This window comes from Sander lucioperca, chromosome 7 (assembly GCF_008315115.2).
Source record: "Sander lucioperca isolate FBNREF2018 chromosome 7, SLUC_FBN_1.2, whole genome shotgun sequence".
In the NCBI taxonomy this organism is placed as follows: Eukaryota; Metazoa; Chordata; class Actinopteri; order Perciformes; family Percidae; genus Sander; species Sander lucioperca.
The window spans coordinates 24,407,987-24,431,296 of record NC_050179.1 but is presented as its reverse complement, the minus strand read 5'-3'; the positions used below and the strand labels follow the sequence as shown (position 1 = coordinate 24,431,296).

At 41.4% G+C, this 23,310-nt stretch overlaps 1 protein-coding gene across 2 annotated transcripts; it reads left to right on the top strand.

Annotated features, from left to right (window-relative positions):
* The first annotated feature begins 5,118 nt into the window (after positions 1–5,118).
* Positions 5,119–22,505, top strand: lrrc29 (leucine rich repeat containing 29). Of its 2 annotated transcripts, none has more exons than XM_031303852.2 (11): positions 5,119–5,451; positions 5,740–5,835; positions 6,765–6,899; positions 8,710–8,889; positions 10,785–11,090; positions 11,715–11,931; positions 15,379–15,536; positions 15,650–15,865; positions 18,350–18,562; positions 18,958–19,175; positions 20,931–22,505. In XM_031303852.2, the coding sequence occupies exons 1-11, from the start codon at positions 5,398–5,400 to the stop codon at positions 21,103–21,105; spliced, it is 1,968 nt and encodes a 655-aa protein (XP_031159712.1). In that variant the 5' UTR covers positions 5,119–5,397; the 3' UTR covers positions 21,106–22,505. The 2 variants fall into 2 exon arrangements, with proteins under 2 accessions (XP_031159712.1, XP_031159713.1); XM_031303853.2 differs by having other exon boundaries at positions 5,120–5,451; positions 5,777–5,835.
* The last annotated feature ends 805 nt before the right edge of the window (positions 22,506–23,310 follow it).

The window sequence follows — 23,310 nt, the reverse complement described above, 5'->3', positions numbered from 1 at the left end:
AACCAAAGCTACTTTTCTCATCTTGCTGAGCTTAAAGCTTTAGTGTGTTACATTCAAGGCCATTGCCAAATGAGTTGCTACAAAGCTAATTAAGGCTATCAGCTCCACAAAACTTTCTCTATATTTCTCAGTCTGGCTATGTTCAGAAGATTGTGGCGTCCGGTGACTTTCGCGCGCAGAAACTCGAGCGAAGATAATGACCTCTTCTGAACTCGTCATGTTTTTTTAATCCTCCGTGTCCTCCTTGGCTACTAGCAACTGCGTGGAGGAGAGGTGGGGTGGGGGCAGTGCGTGATCACGGAAGTCTTGTATCATGTGGACGCGCCGACAGTTTTGTTGTCATTACTTAGAATTCCTTATGGGGGCGGCAGAAACTACGCACTATAACTTTAACAACTTTGTAACTTTGTTGTTTTTTACATTGAAACATACAGTACATTGAAACAGCGAAAACAACAATGGACATTTGTCAGTTGTACTACAACCGGGAGAGCCCTATGTCGCCGGGTTGGCCTTTTCAAAAGCTGGTCGCAGTTGCTCGGCTAACTGCAGAATCATGGCCCAGGGAAGCCTAAACCGCAACACATCGTTAGGGCCTGCCATAAGCCTCTCAGTGAATAAGTTCTGCCTGCTGACATTTTGTTGTTTGTGTAAAAGCAATAAAAGAGCAGCCGTATGGATAAAACCAGTTAGCGACCACTACCTGGTGAAAACATGAAAGTTATGACAGCTCAACGTTATCGTAAAGTTAAGAGAGGTTATTTAAAGGGGCGCTATGCAGTTTTGGCCATTTCTTCGCTGTTTTCTCACTTTTTGCTCGCAGGTTTCTCTATAGAGCTCCCCCTACAGCTTCGGAATAGATATTTGGCAGCTCCGATGTTTACTCGTGTCTGACTCCTGACTCGGTCAGTCTGCCGTTTCCTCTTCCTCTGTTCCTCCGACAATGCTTTCCTAGCTTTCTGCTTCTTTTTTGCCGGCTCAGCCATGACGATAGCGTGAAAAACTCTGTCGCTACCTTGTTAGCCGGTTCCTGAATGGGCGTATGTGTGCAGAGCCATGAAGCAATTTGTTGCATCGCGAGACCTGATATCACGCAATATTTCCTGATGCTGAGGCCGGCGACTTTTTTAGCTCACGGGCGCTAGGGGGAAGCAAGACGACCACCATTCAACCCGAAAAAAGTCACCATTCCAATGACTCCGAAGCTGTTCATTTAAGGTAAATTAAGCTTAATGTATATTTTCCCTTTAAGATTTTTGGAAGGATGCTTGTTTAATAAACTTCCTATCTTAAGTTAGGATAAGAACATTTATTTATAAACTGTTCATCTGTAATGACTTTCCTAAATCTGGTCCTAACCCTACCACGGTTATCAAACAGTTAAGACAGAATCTGAAGTTTCTGTAAAACGGCCCCAGATCCTCCTCTTTTGTTCACCTATTGCTTTGCAGTCTTCTTTCAACCTCCACACACTGTGTTCATCTTTATTAATCTCAGTAATATAGGAGCAAGCCATTCCTCGCCTGGTTACCGCTTCAGAATTCAAGCACATTTTCATCATCTACACTGAGTTTACACTACCGAATTCAATGTAGCTATGGCGATGGGTGGATTCTGTGTGGGATGGCGTAGGTAAGCCATAACAGTGAACTTCGATCAGTGGTTTCCACAGAACTGAACTTCTTGTCTTTCTAAAACATTAAAAAAAAAATGTTTTTGCTGTTGTTGTCTGCTAACTGTTTACAGATTTTTTTGTAAACTTAAAGTGCTCATATTATGCTTTTTGGCTTTTTCCCTTTCCTTTATTGTGTTATATATCTTTCTGTGCACGTTATAGGTTTACAAAGTGAAAAAGCCCAAAGTCCACCCCAAAGGCACTTACCATCTCCAACAGAAAACCCTGTTCACAAACTGCTCCAAACAGCTCTATTGTAGTCCAGCCTTTACTTCAGAGACAAATGTGCATCACTTTGTAACACATGTTAATGCTCGCCTAGCTGCTAGCGTGGCACGCCCTCATACTCTGCTTCTGACTGGCTAGTAGTCTTTACCTAGCTACTGCGCATGTGCAACTCCCAACAAAGATGGGACAGAAGTGAGAGGTCTCACTCTGTAGCTAAAACAGAGAGCTCAACACACAGGGTGAAAAGAGGAGCTGCAGCAATGTGCAGTACAACAAAAATATGGTGTTTTTTGAAAATTAAACCATGTAAACCTATACTGATATAACCTCTAAATACAATTATGTACCTGAAAATAAGCATAATATGAGCACTTTAAAAGAACAATTTGCCTTATATCTTTTGTCATTTACCTTTGTGTTGTGTTGGTGTTAGTAGCTTGCGCTGCTGATGTTTTAACAAGTTGGTTTGAACAACAGCACAGACCAAGTAAAGCAGCTATATTTACGGTTGTAACAACATAATCATCCATATGTTACAAATAATGTTGACAGGTCAATGTAAAGTCATCCCATATTGTTCTATATAGATTTTCAGTCTTTGACCATCATTTGCGAGCTCCAACATCACCTAGCCTCTTATTACCTCAACACTGTATTTTACATGCTAAATCTCTAAGCAAAGTTAGATAATCACTAACTTAAAAATTTACGTAATACCATTGCTTGACATATTTCACAACTACAGTTAATGTTTTTATGTTCATAATTTCATTTGTTTCTTTTGTATAATGTAAATATATTTGTTTTTTTGAAATTTAGATGAGTCACACTTTCCTGTTAATGTAAAATTACTGTACTGCCTCGCAGTGTCATGACATGTACATACATTCTAATCATGCTAAATGTTTAATTTGTGCTGTGAATGTGTTTAGGACTCAGTAATAATGTAAGATTTATTCTTTTTGCATAGATGGTTTGATTATCGATACAGCCTCAGAAAACAGGCTTATAAACCAGCTAACCATACTGCCAGACAGTCTGTAGAAAAGATTGTCAATGTTGTTTTTCCTTTGTGTGTGTGTGTGTGTGTGTGTGTGTGTGTGTGTGTGTGTGTGTGTGTATTCTTCCGCACACTCAGACCTTTTGTTAGCCTGCTGACTCACTAGTGTGTCTCAGACCCCCTGGACTCACAGACCCCCTCCCCTCTGTAGAAGAGAGAGAGAGAGAGAGAGAGAGAGAGAGAGAGAGTGTGTGTGTGTGTGTGTGCGCTTGTTTAACTATATTCGTGGGGTCCAAAAACCGGGAGTCCAGTATACTTGTAGGGTCCCGACAGCTTTGTGGGGCCAAAATGCTGGACCCCACAAGTTTAAAGGGCTGTTTGAGGGTTAAGACTTGGTTTTAGGATTAGGGTTAGAATTAGGTTATGGTTAGGGTGAGGGTAAGGGTTAAGGTTAAGCATTTAGTTGTGATGGTTAAGGTTAGGGTAAGGGGCTAGGGAATGCATTATGTCAATGACGGGTCCCCACAAAGATGCTACAAACCTGTGTGTGTGTGTGTGTGTGTGTGTGTGTGTGTGTGTGTGTTTGTGGTAAATGGGGAGAAAAGTGCATGCTGGACTTAAATGTGTGTGAGTGTATTAATGTCCTTAAACTCGATTTTGTCACTGATGTGTCCCTGTCTTTTGTGAATAAATGACCTGTTTCAGCATATTTTGTGTAGTGGTGTTTTGTATAGTTTTTATTGACCATTTCATCAAACTATTTGTCACATGAAATCATCGTAAAAAAAACTATTCCAGTGAAATTTGGGGTTGTGGGGGTGGGGGTGGCCGTCTAGGCAGTGATCTCATTTCCTGCAAAGTGTAAACCACAAATCAAAACGGCAAAAACTGAACAGGAAGCGATTAAAATGTGGTTACTGGTTTAACCCATAGACTGTATAAAATAGCCTAGGTAGGTTTAACCACGTTGCTGTTTTCTTTATTCAACTCGATACTATTCTCTTATATTGTCCATATTTAATGCTGGTCTCTAGACTTTATCCTTGCACTATTGGACTTATTTGCACTACCACCATGGCACATACTCTCAGAGAGCACCTAACCAGTGGTGTAGTCTACGTGATACGCAGGTATACTCAGTATACCCACTAAGAAAATTCCAGGATTTCCATATACCCACTTTAAAATGCCACGCAACAACATACTTTCCATTATATTTTTGATATATTTTGAATTGATCATCTGTGGGTTTCTTCTTCGCATAGGCTAAATAAAGGTATATCCACCGTAAATTGGTGCATAAAAGTGTATCCGAATACAGGAAATGAAGTCGGTGATGCTCAAAACTTCCATGGGGGAGGACATCCCCCCCCAAAAGGCAGATTCTGGCCAATATATATATATACAGTGCAGTATACCCACTACAGTACATTACATTACACCACTGCACCTAACCATGCATAGCCTACTGAATCACAGGGTCAGTCCCTGCCCTGTCACTGCAAGCGTCTCATGCTTAATAATAATAATCCACATGAATGTACTAAGGGATGATCCTTAGTACATTAATGTGGATTTTTTTATTTAGTATCTTTTCTTTTATTGTCCATATTATTCATGTGTATTCATGTGGATTTGTTATTTTATCATCCTGTTTATGATGTATGTTGTGTGTGATGTGATATCTATCTAGCTATCTGTCTGTCTATCCATCCATCCATCTATCTATCTATCTATCTATCTATCTATCTATCTATCTATCTATCTATCTATCTATCTATCTATCTATCTATCTATCTATCTATCTATCTAACTGGGCCGGTGTGTGTTTGTTTTTTCAGTTAGTGAATTTAATTTGCAATGATGCCCTGTTAATTTTCGCATCAAACAGCTAATTTCTGTTTTCAGGGAAATTTCGAAACTTCCAGTTCTTTTTGGCGTTGCATCCGACGGGGGGCGGGTACAGACTTTACCGCAACACCGGTGTCAACGTCAGTGGAAAGTCCAGTGGCAGGAGAAATACATTTTCCATATGTATCTAGGTCAAAGCGTATAGGCTACTACTAACTGACTTTGTGGTGGGGCTGGAAAAGCACTCCAGCTAAAGGTAGAACAACAGGGTTAAAACAAAGAAATGCGTTGTTAATTCCAAAGAACAAGGTGAATAGAAGTGAAAACCTCATATCCCACAATCCCACGCTCCCTTCTCCGGTCAGCTGATGCAACCGACGTCAGACTGCCAAAGGAAATGTAGAGCCTGTGGTACAGTGTAAAGTAGCTTAGTGAGATGACAGCAGACAACGTAGCTCTTCATTGGCTTCCAGTCATCTGAAATTGGTCGTTTTATTGATTAGTTAACGTATAAGAAGGACGCGAGTTGAACGCTAACGGTAAACAGCTTTTTAACTCGTGCAGATAATGTTAGCTAGTGAACGGCTAACTGAGTCACTCGTGATGTTCTGGAGCTCTTTATAATGACGAATGAGAAGCCGAGATGGAAGACTGTAATTGGGAGGACATTATAGAAACACCTGAGCTGCCTCTGGAGGTGAGTTAATGTAATGGTTCAAACAAGAAAAGAAAAGCTAGAACAGACTCTTTTATTTACACAAACACCTGCTTCATATTTATACTGTCACACACAGTATATATGAGAGCTGTCAGTAGAGCCCCAGTGATAGTCCTCAATGGCGCACAATGATGTTCTTGTCACAGGATGTCATTCAGTCATACAGTATGCTTGTCATTTGAGTTAATAAGATGCTGTCAAGTGACCTCTTCCAGTGTCAATACACTTTAATGTAATATAATGCTGTATTCCTATCCCTTGCTGTAGATCATAGTTTACATCCTGAGCTTTCTTCACGCTTCAGACAGGAAGGAAGCCTCGCTGGTCTGCCGCAGCTGGTACTATGCCAGTCAGGACTCTCAGGTAATTTGCTTTAGATCATAATGCCTGATAAATCTGCATATTAAATAGTTATGAAGCTGTAGACACAGTGGCTGTTAGGGCTGCACGATATGAGGAAAATATCTAATTGCAATTATTTTGACTGATATTGCGATTGCAATATGATTCACGATATAGATAGATAGATAGATAGATAGATAGATCTTTATTGTGATTGTATACCAACGAAATTCTGTTGGAGACATCCTCTCCAAATAGCAGCATAGAGTAAAAAAAAATATATATATATATACATACACATTCATCTACACATACACATTCATTCCATGTTCTCAATAAATAGCTAAAAAAAACAGTAAACACAGCAGTTATTCCGATTACACTGATATGACGAATGATCATGTTTGTATCATTATTCTCATTTTCATTGACTAATATTAAATCTTAAAAAAATTAAAAAAATGATTATAGTGTGATTTTTGCGAGGATCTGTACCAAACAAAGATGTTTTCTGTAGTCTCTAGGATAGGATTTGTAGGCCGGGACTTCTCTGCAGCACTACAATACTTCATTCAGAATGGTTAGACACATATTCTGCCTTTAACAAATATTATGCCCCTCTGCGATTTGGATATTGCACTAGTCCATATTGCGATTTCGATAATATTGCGATTCACTGTGCAGCCCTAGTGGCTGTTGTCTGATTTGAAATGTGACTGCTGAAGGATCTGCATGAGTCTTTGTATGCCTGAGGGCAAAGTAAACTAAACCTAAATCCAGGGCTCACAGTTCTCAGGCACCATGGCTGAATTTAGGCATATGGAGCAATTTTACATTTATATAATACTTTTATTGAATACCAATTGTAACCCATTTCCTCCAGGGCAGCATTTCAGGCTCACAAATGGTTTCTTGCTTTAACCCCTGTGAATGTGTTTTGATTTGTGCAGAGGAAGATCACCTTCTGCTTCCCGGCTTCGGCCTCGTCCCTGGAGCTGATCAGGGGTCTGGGCAGAAAGTCCCGCTGTGGTCTGATTATCAGCCAGCTCGATGGCTTCAGTATGTCCAGATCACTGCTTCTGGAGGTGCAGTATGCTGTTACCATTAAAGGGGAACTATGCAGTTTTTTAGCTTAATTTACCTTAACTGAACCGCTTCGGAGTCATCGGAATGGTTATATGACTTTTTCTTGGGTTGAATGGTGGTCGTCTCGCTCCCCCCTAGTGCCTGTGAGCTGAAAAACCACCCTTGCAACTTTTGGCCGGCGAGCCGCCGGCCTCAGCATCAGGAAATATCACATGATATCAGGTCTCGCCATGTAATGAATTGCTTCACGGCACTGCACACATACGCCCATTCAGGAACCGGCTAGCTATAAAAACAAGGTAGCGATGGAGTTTTTCACACTATCGTCATGGCTGAGTCGGCAAAAAAGAAGCAGAAAGCTAGGAAAGCATTGTTGGAGGAACAGAGGAAGAGGAAACGAGAGACTGACCGAGTCAGGAGTCAGACACGAGTAAACGTCGGAGCTGCCAAATATCTATTCCGCAGCTGTAGGGGGAACTCTATAGAGAAACCTGCGAGCAAAAAGTGAGAAAACAGCGAAGAAATGGCCAAAACTGCATAGCGCCCCTTTAAAAACACTTCCATACTTAAGGTTTGCATGCATGCAGATAGTTACTCTCCAACACATATTGAGAATTTCAGCTTTTCATAGCTGAAGATGAAAGCTAAGAAGATAAGTATTGTCTGGATGACTAGATGATCTTTAATCATGATAGATATTTCTGTAAAATTGCCAAAAGCTTTAATTTAAGAATTTGTTTCACTGAACTATTACTTATTTTACTAAAGAACACCTGAAGCTCCCTCATAAACCCAAAATAAATCCCTCTTTATAGTACATCAAGGCCAAACAAGATACATTGGAAGCAGCAGTGGATGGGTGAAACATATATAACTGTGTAGAGATCAGAGTATTTCTGATCGTCTGTGTTTAAATATGTCTCCCCTCTGTACTAAAACAGTCGCTTTTGTTGGAGAAATCACATTGCTGTTGTCATGTGAACTCTGATTTTATTGAGCGTTGTGTTTTCACTTCAAATGATCACACGCCTTGTTTGTTCCAGAGAATCCCCCCCCCCCACCTCGAGGGCATCTAAAAGCCTTGGGGGGGAAAAAAAATCTGAGCATACCCAAGTTGATTGGATTTTATTCAACTCAGAAACACATTGTCATCTGGCAAGAAAAGAGCTCTCCCCTCCTGAATGGCTAACATTGCAGTATAAGCCAGGAACAAGAACATGTTTTAAAAACACACATTGTGTTAAGTATTTGCATGGTATCTCTTATCATTTTAATTTCCTGTAAAACTGACCAGGACGTAGTACACAATCCACATTGTGGTCCAAAGTTCAAAGCAGCTGCAGGAGTTACTCTGAAATTCACCCTCATTGACTTTTATCACAATAATGGGTGTGTCTTTGCGTGATAATGTGCAAGCATTGAATTTCCCGTTCAAGATTTTGTGGATAACCAAATTGTAAAATCTCAACTGTTGCCTAGAAAGATAAGGACAACGTTTAATCTACCAGTGTTTACATTTACTTAGCATGTCGATGTAGGAATTGGATTATTTTAGGGAATTTGGTGATTCTATAACCGTAACACACAGTTCATATGTCATTTTTATGGCATGGAAACAGCAGGTAGTGAATTAAACCACATTGCCCACACACTCTCTCTCTCTGTCCTCCTGCCACCTTTACCTCTCCATTGCTTCCACATTTGCTTGCGTTACTCCAACCTGTTCCTCTTTATCTTCTCTTTGAATTCTGAACATTTCTTCTCTCCGTCTATCTCCCCTCATGCGTGATTGTCTTTCTGCCTCTTCAGGTGGGTCTGTGCTTGGGCTCTAAGTTGGAGAGCTTGGCCCTGCCTGGTAGCAGTGTCACAGAGGCCTCTCTGCTGGCCCTCCTCCCTCGCCTCACCTCCCTCCGCAGCCTGAACCTCCGGGGCCTGAACAGCCTCTTCATGTCTGGGGCTTTCCTCTCCAGGGAGGAACACAGACAGCAGGTATTATATATTATGTAAGAGTGAGATGTAGAGCTGCAAAGATTAATTGATTAGTTGTCAACTATTAAATTATGCGCCAGCTTATTTTGATAATCGATTAAACGTCATTTTTTTAGTGTCTTTGATTTTGATTTCAGCTTCTTAAAGGTGCAGCAGGTGATTCTGCGCTAAGATTGTTGATATTTGAACTCAACTGCCAAACAAATGCTGCCAAACCCAGTTGATGCTGATTTTGGATCACCATAGCAAGAGGAAAAGTTCTAAGGCTACGTTCAGACTGTAGGCAGTGGATTGATGGAAGTGGCAGATTTAGACCACTTCCATAATATGTGGTCCTGAATCAGACCGTAACTGCTCCGTTTTTGAAAAAATAGCAAACGGGTTAGGGTTAGGCCAATTTGTCTCTCTTTCTCTTCATTCTTCTCCTCCTCAGCACCTTCTCATTAATGTTACAGCTGCCATTACACAAACATTTTGAAATAAAAGCGAAAATGCTTACTTCCTCCATAACCTCCCTAACTTCAGTGCAACAGCGTGCTGTGTCTGATGTCATTGTTATTGTTCTTTAGCGCATGCGGGTCAGTTCCAAACCGCAAACAGTTCACACTGAAATCTGATATAGGCCACATTTTACAATGTCATGTGTCATGTGAACAGCCAAACAAAAAATGGGATCTGAGCAAAAAAATCTGAATTAAGCATTAAGACTTGCGGTGTGAATGTAACCTAAGTGACTTTGAAGGAGGGTTTTATTGTTGGTACACGGACGGCAGGAGCTTCAGTAAATCAGTAAACAGGGTCGGAAATTGTGGTCGACAGTGCACATTTGATGACACATTAGTGCGATGTGTAAAGGAAAAAATAAGCACAGCTTTTCCTCAGGTGACTGTGAATGTCAATGCAGGACAGGATCAGACTGTCAGCAAGAACAGTAACAGTCGGGTTGCAGTGCATAAACCCCTTATTACAAAGAGGAATGCACATTTTAGAGCTCAGCGGTGCTAATACCATAGGCACTGGTCTACAGAGATGTGAAAAAAGTGATATGGCCAGATGAGTCATCTTTCACCATAACAAGTAGCAAGTTCACGTGTGGCGTACGCCAAGAGAAAGGTACAGGCCTGAATGTTTGGCCCCTACAGTGAGGGGCTCCGGTGGCTCTCTTATGTATTTTACTGGCACGGTTTGGGTCCACTTGTTCCCTTGGAGGGAAAAAGAAAACCCAGTTAGACTCCTGCTAGAGCTAACATAACTAGCTTAGCTGTAAAAAACTACCATGTTAGCTTTTGACTCGAATTCATACAATTTGTTGTGGTCAAGCTACTGTTAAACACATATTTAAGTATGTGAAATTCTAAACTAATTCATTGCATTATTTTTTTCAAAATAAATATGAAGAGTAGCTGGACGGACAGGCACTTACTGTATTTACATTTTTACATTACATTTAATGTCTTTGAACTAGCAGTTAGTAACTTCTTCTGTTGTACTATGTATCTTTTGTTTCGATTTGATAAAATATAGTCAGCCTAAAAAGGCATAAAATGAAGGCATTACATCCGTTTTATCTGTTACGCAGTTTGCCAGCTAATAATATCAATAAACATACAGTGCTTTCTACCTTTTGTTGAGCACTATTAGATTCAGCTTTCTCTTACATTTCAGCCTCCATAGCTCTTCCAGTATTAGTATCTCTCTCTATATCTAGTCCTCTGGGGAGAAAGTGCATTAGCAGTGATTAGAAATGTAATCATGAGGGCGACTGATGGGCAGCCCCTCAGTATTACAGCAGATAGATGTAACATTTCACACAGTTAAATGTTGTGTTTGCACAGTTTTATTGTGCTTGTAGTAATGCTCCATTTTTCAAGTCAAACTCCCATGTTTTTGTGCAGGTCAGGTCAGCTCTGTCTGGTCTGGAGGAGCTGGACCTGTCCGACATACGCTACCTCTCCGACCTCACCTTCAACCGGCTCACCGGCTGCACCCCGCGCCTCCGCCGCCTCTCGCTGGCTGGCTGCCATATCGCCTTCGAGTTCGACCCGTATGGAGGGTGCCCGGTGGGAGCTGTTAGCGATTCCTCAGCATTGCTGTCACTGAGGAACTTGCGGAGGTTTTTAACAGAGCAGAAATCCACCCTTGTATCTCTGGACCTCAGCAGAACCTCTATTACCCCTGAGTCACTACGCACGGTTGCACAGGTCAGGATGCCTTCAGTCCCTGCAACGGGGTCAGCTCTATGTTCCCAAAGCCCAATGGTCCCACATTTCTAAGATGTTTCTTAAAATTAGGCCCTCTGTTAGGGTTAGGGGTACATTCCATCTGTAGTCCATTGCTACTGGATAATAGGTTGGGTGTAATTGGCTACCAAATTGGGAGAAAGGGGGATACAATCTGATACAAATTTATGAAAAAGGAAATGTGGGAACATAGGGCCTAATTTTGGAAAAAAATCTTATAAATGTGAGAACTGTGGGAACATAGATCCTAATTTTGAAAAAATCTTAGAAATGTGGGAACATAGGGCTATGGGACATAGGCACGCTCCCCTTGCAACGGCTTTTTTCATTGCTTTAGCAGCCAGGAATGATTGTTTACAAATGAAACTGCTCATGTCATATCGCCACCTGTGTGCAGGGAGAAAATAGTCTGCTTTTATACTGGCTAAGAACATTCATCCATTCATTTTTGATGTAGAATCTTTTCATGATTTTAGCATGTCCTTTAACTTCTTTGAAGATAAAAGAGTTTTAATTGCTTGTCCCCATAAAATACCCATATTGTAGGATTTTAAGTCTTTTTTGAATTTCTTCTTTCTGTTCCAGGTTCAGGATTTGGTCTTAGAGGAACTGTGTCTGCACGGCTGTAAGGAGCTGACCGACTACTCCATGGAGATTCTGGTGAAGCACCAGCCGAGCCTCCAGAGACTGGGCATCAGTGCCTGCACCGAGCTGACCAGCAGGTCTGTAGAGGCCATAGCACAGGGCCTCAAGTCCCTGACACACCTCTCCTTGTCCCGTGATTGGAGGATCACCGAAAAAGGTACACGTTCATTTGTAAATATAGCAAAACTCCTTTCTTGGTAGCCCAACACATTCAGAAACCGTGTCTCACTCTAAACAGCATGGGTGGATTTTTTTCAAAGTTTGTATGTGTGTGGAAGCACCAGAGACACAACATAACACCCCAAATCCCAGAAAAAGTGATTTTTTCATAATATGGGCACTTTAAGGCCCTGACACACCGTGGGACAGTCTGGCGAGGTAAGTGACTCGAGTCTGTTCGGTGTGTTCTGTGCCGCCGTTCATTTGGGCCAATTTGACACGTTGAATCGAAGGCGGGCAGTTGGACTCAATGGCCAATCTGATTGGTGGAGCGCTAACCCGGAAATGACGAGCGGGATGAGCGTGACTAACGGCTAGGGCTGGGCGATATGGACAAAATCAGATATCACGATATTCTTGTCCTAATACCTCGATGTCGATATTGTGGCGATATTCTAGGGTTGACAATTGGTGCTTTAACAAAATATCTTCACTTGAGATTTTAGATAAATAATAAATAAATCTTCAGTAATGTAGATATGATTAAGTGGGTAAAGGTAAAAATAATAGAAGAGCTAGAACAGTCTGGTAACAGAAAATGACATCACTTTACTGTAATGCAGCCTTTAAAACCAGGAAAAGACAACACTTAAGCCATATTACGATATTATGATATCCAAAATCTAAGACGATATCTAGTCTCATATCACGATATTGATATAATATCGATATATTGCCCAGCCCTACTAACGGCTCTCAAAATCTGACAAAAATCTTTTAAACTGACCTTTGTCGATCTGAAATGAAGACAGATTCAGCAACTGCACGGCCTATTTCTCTCTTAAAATGTTTTCAGAAACACGTTTCGGTGAACTATCTAAAATATGAGATTGTATTCCGAACGAAGCCACCATTATGCCGATTGTAAAATCCGGGAGCAGCCAGACCCACGTGACACATTCGTCCAATCAGCTGCCAGTTTTAATTTTTTTGGGCGACAATACAGATTAGCGCCGCCTGCTGTTATGGAGATGTATTACGTCTCGCGCACGCGCAGAACGTACGCTCAAGTCGGCGTCGCTTCGGTGTGTTCTGAGGCACTTTTTTGACCAACTCGGGGAGGCAGTCAGTCCGACTGCCTTTTCTGCCGAAGGTCGGCCGTCGGGTTAGTGTGTCAGAGCCTTTAGAGTTGAATCATCAGCTACTCTTAAGAGCCTAATCAGTAGTGGAGCTAAAATGTTTTGTTTGTCCTGATTATAGCACTAGTGAAAAGGCCATAAGCTTAATAAGAATGAAATGCCGTATCCTGTATCCAGAATGAAAGTGCTCCGCAAATTTTACCACAGGTTGAAGAAAAGCTGATCGGGTCCAAATTGAGAAGGGTTTATCAACTGGGGAGCATGAATTTGTTTAGAAAATCTTCAGTCGGCCTTTTAGATTTAAAGAATTATGTTCAAGTGAAACGTTTTAACCTTTTCAACCTGGACCCTGAACCTGGATGTTTTCATGTCTAAGTGACTGATGGGAACAACAATCTTTGATCATTGGTCCAGTATTAAGCAAGATCGCTGTGATCGGCAGCGGCGAAACAAGCTACAATGTAGTTGTTCAGCTTGTATTTACTTTCACAAAAGTGCTTGTTTTGCCATTGACAGGCTCAGATTAATGTTCTAAGTGTTTGACAACATTATGGAAAGGATTTCTAAGGAGGTCGACCTTTCTGTTAAAGAGTAAGATCCTTTTTGTAAACATAAAAACATTTGCGTAATCGCGTTCGCTACAGCCACCAGACTCCATGTAAATAAACAGTAATTTTAGCATCGTAAAATACACTTCATTCAAAGTCGAAAGGAACTAAAATAAAACTATGAAAAGCCGTTTTGGGTCGTCTTTCCACTTTTCCAACCATCACAACTCTAGTTTGGGTTGAAATAAACACATAGTTTACCGATGTATATGTGAAAATGTGTTTTTTAAATGGAGTCTGGTGGGTTTAGCACTAGTGACTTCAGTGCTGTTTCTGGTTAACCACAAAGGTCTTAAAGATGTTTTAAAAAGGCCTATCTCTGTAGGGATCCTTTCTATAATGTTGTCAGACACTTAAAATATGAGCCTTTTAGTGGACCAAATTGACAGTGCCCATTTGCCCCATAGGGTTACATTGCAGCCAGGTCTGTGGCTGTCGGTTACAGCGTTCACGCTTGATACTGGACCAATTCCAAAGATTGTTGTTCCTATCAGTCACTTACACACAAAAACATAGGAAAATAGGTTCCAGGTTGAAAAAAAAAAAACGGTAGTAACCCTTTAAGGTCTTGTGCGATTAAATTTGCACGTCAGTATATTTTTCCGAACTGTTGTTTTTGTCATGAACACTTTCACACAGAACACAAATACAAATATTAAAAAAGCTTTCGATTTTTCAGAGCGTTTGGAAGGCATCAACCAATCACGTAGTACCTATACATATGAGGATTATAAAACAACACAGAGGCTCCGTAGTATAAACCAAGACCAGCAAACTTTATTACTCCTTTCAACCTTGACAAAGGCAGATATTCGCAGGCGAGCATTTCACATTATGTGTCGTTTATTAATCACGTCCCCGTTGTGTAAAGGCCTCTTGGTTGGGACTAGTCTATATCCACGACGTTCCACTTCCGGGATTGCTCTGGTGCCGCCGGAAATTCTGCCGGATGTCCCTCATTTCGGCTGGATGTCCGTTACCTTCTGCTTTCTTTGTGTTGGCATTTTAAACTCCGGTGGATTTCTGAGGACTATGGTTAACTGCTCCTCAGATCTCTGCAGGGTAAATCCAGACAGCTAGCTAGACTATCTGTCCAATCTGAGTTTTCTGTTGCACCAATAAAACAACTTTTGAACGTACACGTTCCACCAAAACAAGTTCCTTCCCGAGGCTATTTTGCAGCGCCATCCTGGCTCCGTCCGGCGCTTAGCACCGTCAAAGACGATTGTAATTGGTTTAAAGAAATGCCAATACACTAGAGCACATTTTTCTCCCATCCAGGAATGTTGTATGGACTAGCCAGACCCTCCTCCGCAGCGCTGTGGAGGAAGGTCTGGCAATGTGAGACTAGGCTGGGGCTAGAACAAAAGTCAGGGGGGTCACTAAACATTGTAGGATTCATCCCCTGGAGGCATGTAAATCCAAACCATTGTTTTTGAGATGCTTTTTCATTGATCAAGGTGATAGGAAAAGGAAATATTTTACCTGATGGTGGCGCCAGACAAAAGGTCAGAAACTCACTGTAATTCTGTAAATCATTCTCTGGGGATCATGAATATTCATAATAAATGCAATCCAAGGTTTTGTTAATTGTGAAATATCTTCCCATTTGACACCCTCCATGCACATGAACAACCCCAGCCTCCTGTCTGCTAGAAAATGTGTTATTACTGAGTGATAATGTTGTGTCGTGCTCAGGCCTGGCAGACCTTCTGTCCGTGTCGTCCCTGAGGAGTCTGGATCTGTCCGAGTGTCTGCACGTCAGCGGGACAGAGATAGTGAACGGCTTGACGGAATCCAGTGCTGCCAGAGCACAGCTGGAGACACTCAACCTCAAGAGCTGCACCTACATTAGGGTCAGTCAGTGACACAATATATGTGTGTGTGTGTGTGTGTGTTTACATGTGTGTCTGTGTTGAATCTACATGGATTACATGCATACTTCTTTTTCCCCCTCTCTCTTCTCCAGGATCTTGCCGTTTTCTCTCTCACCCAGCTTCTTGGGGATACTCTGCGTGAGCTAGACTTGACATCGTGTGTAAATGTGACCGACCTGTCCGTGCGCGCTATAGCAACATACTTGCAGAGGCTGGTGGTTCTGCGGCTCGGCTGGTGCAAAGAAGTCACAGACTGGGGTCTGCTGGGGATGGTGGAAACAGCCAGATGTGAGCCTGACCAGGAGACGGTGAGAACCACAGACATGACAAGTTTTAGGCCCAATCGCACTGAAAGCAATAATTGATGCGCCTCATTTGATGCTCCGATGGACACTGCAGGCATCAGATTTGAAGTGCAAACACCACAGAGCCGGCAGTGTTTCAGAAAAGCTCACTATTTATGGAAAGAGTTTTGTGTATTACAGTTCCCCCTATCGGTGGTTGCATTAGACTTGCCTGTGGCTGTTTGCTGCTGTTCCTGATCTCCCTTGTTTCCCTTTGGTTATGTGGTTTTAGTTAAAGGCCCGGAACGTGTTCAGAAAAAGAAAAAGGTTGCTTATAAATCACTAAAATAGTAGTGACGGCACCGTTTGGCTTAGTTATTAATGCCGTTAGCATCGTAGCTAACACTATTTTTACTTAGCTAGTTTATGACCCATCGTTTCGGCTGTGCTTTCTAACATGATGTCATTGTGCTAACTGAGCACCGTTAGCCTTAACAACAGAGCCGCTTCACTACACTTGTTAGATAATGTTTGACGACAGAGTTCTCTGTTGATTTGTGTTTGTCGCTGTGTGCTCGTGGTGGAAAATCAATGTAAACAAAGTTGCGTGCAATGCGCCATGACTTAGGTCACCCTTAAAGGTCCCATGGCATGAAAATGTCACTTTATGAGGTTTTTTAACATTAATGTGAGTTCCCCCAGCCTGCCTATGGTCCCCCAGTGGCTAGAAATGGTGATAGGTGTAAACCAAGCCCTGGGTATCCTGCTCTGCCTTTGAGAAAATGAAAGCTCAGATGGGCCGATCTGAAATCTTCCCTTTATGACATCATAAGGAGAAAGGTTACCTCCCCTTTCTCTGCTTTGCCTGCCCAGAGAATTTGGCCCACCCATGAGAGAGAGAGAGAGACATCATGGCTTGAAAACAAGCAAAGCATGGCAGTTGTCAAGGCCACACCCCCACCCTGAACCTTGCTCCCCCTCTCTCCTCCTCAATAGCTACAGACCAAGCCCCCAGGAAGAGCGCCATGTCTAAAAGCCACCATGGGCTTAGCGGATAGGGGTGGTACTGCACCCCATGGCCCAGAAAGACTTTTCACATAGACTTTGCATGGCGAAAGAGACGTCTATATTTCAGCGGATCATTTGTTTCGGGGTATATCAACTTACCAGCCCAAACAATTAAAGGGTCCTTGTTTAAAACGTCACGTTTTTAACATTTTTAACATTCACTAGTAGCGAATCCTGAATTATTAAATTAGGTATGATGAACGTGCATAATGGATGCGAGCAGAGCCGCGGGACTGCGCCCACCCGCTCACGACTGTTCTCCCGAGGTCATGTAGCTAGCTGTAATAATGGATATAGCTAATGGTTGTAATTCACCATGTGTTCTATTAATACGTCCATGGTATTATCTTATGAAGTTATGATACAGCCGAGGGATGTATGTATGCTGTAAAGCCTGTTAGCTACGTGGATGTAACGTCATTAGCATTTCCCAAACTGGTGGGCTATCGGCTAGCTAGCTAGTTGCTAACATCAGGGGTAGCTAGCATGGCTGTATTAAGATCTATAGCTACATAGCTAGCTATATGCCTGTGTGTGTATGTATAGATAGATAGATAGAGATATATATATATATATATATATATATATATATATATATATAGATAGATAGATTAAATTGCTATTTTATACCACTAACAAGGCTCAAAATAGCACCACACTTCAATGGACACAAACGCCGTCCTTGAGCTATGTTACTGGTTACTGGTTGCACAGCGTTTGTCGTTCGACTGCTCATGACTGTTATCCAAGATGGCGCCCGCATGTAAACATGAACGCTACTGTCTTTATAATCTGTCTTTTTAATAAACTGTCTGTACACTTACAAAGTTCTCAATGCTTCGGTTTACATGTAGGGACCCTCATTATGCTACCGTGTGTGGTGCTATTTTGAGCCTTGTTAGTGGTATAGAAATAGCGATTTACCATCTGCCCCGAAAGCTAGCGTTAGCAGCTAACCACCGGTTTGCGGTAGCTTGTTTAAAGCTACAGACGCATTCGATTAGCATGAAAACATATCCTAGAGAACGGTTGACTCGATACACACACGTTATTAACCCCTAGGTTCATTTTGCGCCGGAATTGTCCTTTAATAACGACTGTAGGCTACAGAACACGCTTATAGGCTACATGATGCATAGATGACCAGAGGCGCCGACACTGCAGTCACAGTTCATCACCAAACAGATGAAGGATTTTCTTTTCTGCAGTGACAGCGGAGGCCACTTAAATCATAGTACATATATACGTTAAAGTATACTTGCTTGTCCTTCATCCGCCACCGCATCAATCCCTCCTTTTTCAAAGCAGTGTGACGTGCCTCGTAACACTTGGTGTGTGTTAGCTGCTTTCAGTGCGCTTGGGCCTTTACAGTACCTTCACTTTTAGGAGTAAAGAAGTAAACGCGTCACAGCTGTTGTAATAATGCACTTATTTCAACAGGGAGACAAGGGTCCCAGGTTCACCCGGACCTTCGGCAACATGGGCTTCTTCAAGCCTCCTCGTTTGCCGTTCGAGGATCGACCCAAGCTGGTGACCCAGAATGACCTGCAGCAGTTCAGACAGCAGGCTGGAGCTTCACTCTTAGCCCTCAGCCGGCTGCAGGAGCTGGACCTCTCGGCCTGCCCCAAACTCACCGACAGCAGCATCACACAGGTGGGAGGCCGGGGAGACGCACGTCTCAGTTTGCAGCAGGAATGCACTTAACAAAATATGGCAGAGTCCATATTGGTCATACAACTTCTTTTTTAATTTCTATTCTTAGGGGTGACTACTCAGTCCTTTTCCTCTTTTGCGGCTTCTCTTGTCAAGTGCCAACTCTTCTTGTTGATAATGCCTCCCCCCTCTCCCCCCGCCCCCATCACTCGCTTGCACGCGCCGCCTGTTGCTGATTGGCTGTTCGCACCTTTCTGTTTGTTTTGCATTTACACAGCCAGGGCTGTGTAGGAACACTAGATTTATTTTTCAGCGCACACTGAAAATAGAGAGTGTATTGGATTAACATCGCGTACTATACCTTTTTAATAGTGTCTCCCCTCTCCTCTCCTCAGGTGGTGCATTACCCAGACCTCCGTCGCCTGTCTCTCTCCATGCTGCCGGAGATCACCGACGCCAGCTTGGCGTCAGTCGCCTGGCACTGCCGCAGCCTCACCAGCCTGGCACTCAGCCACTGCCCGGGGATCAGTGACCGCGGAGTGGCACAGGCTGCACCGTACCTACGCAGGCTGCAGCATCTCTACCTCTCCTGTTGTAATAACATCACTGACAGGTGAGTGGCGTACAATACAATGTCTACTGTATCTGTAGCTCAGATTTAAGGGTGAATCCCTGATTTCTTGACCTGTGAGATAAGCCTTACCGGGGTCAGCCCCATGTTCCCACAGCCCAATGGTCCCACAGCCCTATGTTCCAACATTTCTAAGAATTTTTTTTTCACTGAAAATTAGGCCCTGTGTTCCCACAGCCCTATGTTCCCACATTTCTAAGGTTTTTCTTAAAATTAGGCCCTATGTTAGGGTTAGGGTTAGGGTTACATTCCATCTGTAGTCCATTGCTACTGGATAATAGGTTGGGTGTAATTGGCTACCAAAGTGGGAGAAAGGGGGATGAAATCTGATACAAATTTATGAAAAAGGAAATGTGGGAACATAGGGCTTAATTTTCAGTGAAAAAAAAAATTCTAAGAAATGTGGGAACATAGGGCTTAATTTTGGAAAAACAATCTTAGAAATGTGGGAACTGTGGGAACATAGGGCCTAATTTTCAAAAAAAATCTTAGAAATGTGGGAACATAGGGCTGTGGGAACATAGGCACGCTCTCGCCCTACCCGATACCCAAGGATTTTGAAAGAGTTATACATATACGTCTCAATTAGAATACTGTAACTCTTTATATGTTGGATTGGATCAGTCCTCTCTTCGTCGGTTACAGGTAGTCCAGAAGCAGCTCGGCTTTTAACCGGGAAAGCGTGACCACATAACCCCAGTTTTAGCCTCGCTCCCCTGGCTTCCTGTCCGTTTCAGGATTGATTATAAAATTGTATTGCTTTTTTTTTTTTTTATTTTAAATGGGTTGTCGCCTTCTTATTTATCGGAGATTTTACATGTCCGCACACCTGTCAAAGCACTGAGGTCTTCCAATCAGATGCTCCTCGATGTTCCCAGATCCAGATAAAAAAATAAAGGTGACCTCTGGTATAGTAATAGTTGACATATTCATATAAGAAGTACTCGGACCGCTGCTTAAGACCCACTACTATTCGTTGGCTTTCAATTCAAGTTGAGCTTTGACACCTTGACCCTTTTTCTACTGTTGGATATTTTGTATTGTGTATTGTTTGTGTATATTAGAGCCCGACTGATATATCTGCCGGCTGATATTAGGCATTTTCCAAACTATCGGTATCGGCATTTATAATGACCGATAAATTAATATTTAAAAAATAAAATAAAAACGGACAAAACACTCTTCAACCATGTTATGAGTGTTGATGTTGCATAGTTTGTCCACCAGAGGGCGCTCTACAACGTCCCTGTTGGCAAAACTGATTTTTTTTTTTTTTTTTTGTTATTGTGTTTGTGTTCAAAGGACTTCAAGTTTCATATGTTAAGTTTGTATTTTTATACGTTTTATTTGTCAGAACTTTAATATATTTTGATGTTCCTCTGTTCTGTTGTGACAATAAAACAAACACATTTATTTTCTAAACTGCATTATCATATTATTTTAGTGAGGACTCATAAAAAACTACAAATAACTAATGTTAGGGAAATCTGTTTATGTTATGTTACGCGTTTCTGGATTTTTTTTTAAATATATATCCGTCGATATATCGGAATATCTGATTTTTAAATCACCAAATATTTGTATCGATATCTGCCTTAAAAATCCTTTATCGGTCGGGCTCTAGTGTATATTATCAATTTTGGGTTTTTTGAGCTTGTTAAGCACTTTGGTCAACTATGGTTGTTTTTAAACATGCTGTACAAATCAAATTGAACTGAACTGAACTGAACCCTGCAGGTCCTTGTTACTGCTGGTGCAGCACTGTAACCGCCTGAAAACACTCGACATCTCAAGGTGCAAAAACATCTCCATAACAGCTGTGGACCTGCTTCAATCACAGCTGCCCTTCTTGGAAAATGTCCACTACAAATGCATAGGTGGGTTTGATCTGACCCTTACACTGAATGACTGAATGAATGTCCTGGATGACTGCTGACCACAGCCTGCTCCATGGGTTGGGCCCTTGCACATTTCAGCAATTTGCACAAGAACTGAAGGAAAATGTTGAAAAGTTGTCATTTTAAAGTGGGAGCATTATCATGTCGTCTATACGTCACCCTGTGAGTGGTCTTTAGTTTGAGACAGGTACCACTTGTTTAAAACTAATATGAAAAATAAGATAATTAACTGTTTAGTCCAAGTTTGGATGTAATGTTTATGTTCACTTTATATGGTGCGTCATCAGAATCCCTGGAAACTGACACACGGCTGCAACAGTAAGAAGAAAATATTCTCACAGTATCTCATTATAGTGAATAGTTATTTGGTCCACGTTTTGGAGGAGGGACATGTCGCCCAAACGAGAGATTTAGCTTGTTATTTTTCATTTATGGTGGTTATATCTACTGTCTCTACAAGGTAAACAGTATCTCATCATAGTTATCATAAATACTCAACATAGCTGAAGGTTGGGCACAGAAACTAAATGAAAGAAGCTGTCACATAAATAATTTTGTTAAGATTGAAATTATATTTTTAATATATATAATGTAATTATATATTTCATATTTTTTAACTAATTTGACTAAAATTGTAATAGCTGTGGACACAATTCTTTTTCCTTAAGTGCACATTTCTGTTGTTTTGAGAAATAAAAGAAAGTAAGACTTGATATGGACGCGCAGGCTGTATAGCTTTGGTATCAGTGTTTTTGATTTTCTTGATTAAAAACCAGTAGAAATATTTTTTCTAACGACAGTTCTTTGTTGCTGAAGTAGAAGTAAAGATGTATATTTAAGTGAAATAGTGGTCCTCAAATAGTTTCAACTTCAACTTTTAGAACCCAGAGAAAGGCCAAATACTGAGGCGAAGGTGAATGATGGCAAGCGATTCATCTAGCGTGGTCTCTTTCAGAAGATGGAGCTTGCCTTTTTTGGAAATGACTTTCTTTAGAGCACGTCAGCAGTTTGCCTGCCTCTGTTAAACGTAACGGTTTGAAAAATTTAAGGGTTCTTTGAAAACTGCCAGCGTTATCAGATGTGATAAGCACGTGCTCAGAATGAGTCTCAAATTTTAAGGAATTTATTGAAAGTGAGTAATAGCCCACAAATAGCAGAGAAATCATGTCACATTTTTTTCCAATGAAAATCTGTGGACGTGCTGTAATTACTAGATGCTACAAGCTTACCAAAAAACTACAAACTGAACTAACTTGAATTCATCTGTTGTCTTGGCCAACCTCATTAGGAACAATATCCATTTATACTATTATGTGCATTGTTAATTCATTTTGTATGCTGCACTATACCAGAGGGGAAACCCTGATTGTAAACGTGAAAAATCAAGAATAAAATATGCTGTTTTATAAATACACTTTGGCTACTATGCCTGAGCAAAACACACACATACGCTTGTCATCATTAATCAAACTGTTTATTCATGTGAAGTCACCCAAAGCGCATATGATATTATCACAGAGGGTTGTGTGTCAGGAATGCACTGCAGAGGACAGTCGTTAAATGAAATAACACATTTCTTTTCTAAACATCAGAAAAACACTCAACACACACGACGTGATATACTGTAGACCTGGAGTGTCACCACTGAGTGCTTGGTGAGTCAGAGTGTAGCACGCTGTGACTGAGCATGTTGCCGCCATCATATAAGCACCATGTATGAAATTGATCCGTTTTAAAATGAATTCAAGATCTGATTTGAGACAGTTGCGTACTGTATCACACAGATATATACAGGAGTGATTGATAGTTGGATATAAATCTTGTTACAAGTTTTTCTCATTATCAAAATGTTGATTATGACAAGGTATAGTTGTCAATTGTTAAAAACAAACAGAAACCTCATGATGCCTTAACTGCAGATCTGCATCGCTATTAAAAAAACAAATAAAAGTCGTACAGAGCTTTTAGAGCATCTCTGCTCCACAGTAATCATACTGAGCCGTACCAATGCCGGTACCTATATCAGGTACAGTATATTTAGGCTGAAAACATACTGTATTCGTCGTTCATATGTTGAGAAATTAGTATATCATGTACCATATCTGGAAAAGGCACTGTGTTCTAATGAATGCCCATTTAAAGGTCCCATGGCATGACAATTTCACTTTGAGGTTTTTTAACATTAATATGAGTTCCCCCAGCCTGCCTATGGTCCCCCA

What these genes read in the sequence shown, in the direction of transcription:
- lrrc29 (XM_031303852.2), top strand. Translation starts at nt 5,398, where the DNA reads ATGGAAGACTGTAATTGGGAGGACATTATAGAAACACCTGAGCTGCCT. An exon ending in CACCTGAGCTGCCTCTGGAG is followed by an intron (nt 5,452 to 5,739) that starts GTGAGTTAATGT and finishes CCCTTGCTGTAG; the next exon opens with ATCATAGTTTACATCCTGAG. An exon ending in GTGAGCCTGACCAGGAGACG is followed by an intron (nt 15,866 to 18,349) that starts GTGAGAACCACA and finishes TTATTTCAACAG; the next exon opens with GGAGACAAGGGTCCCAGGTT.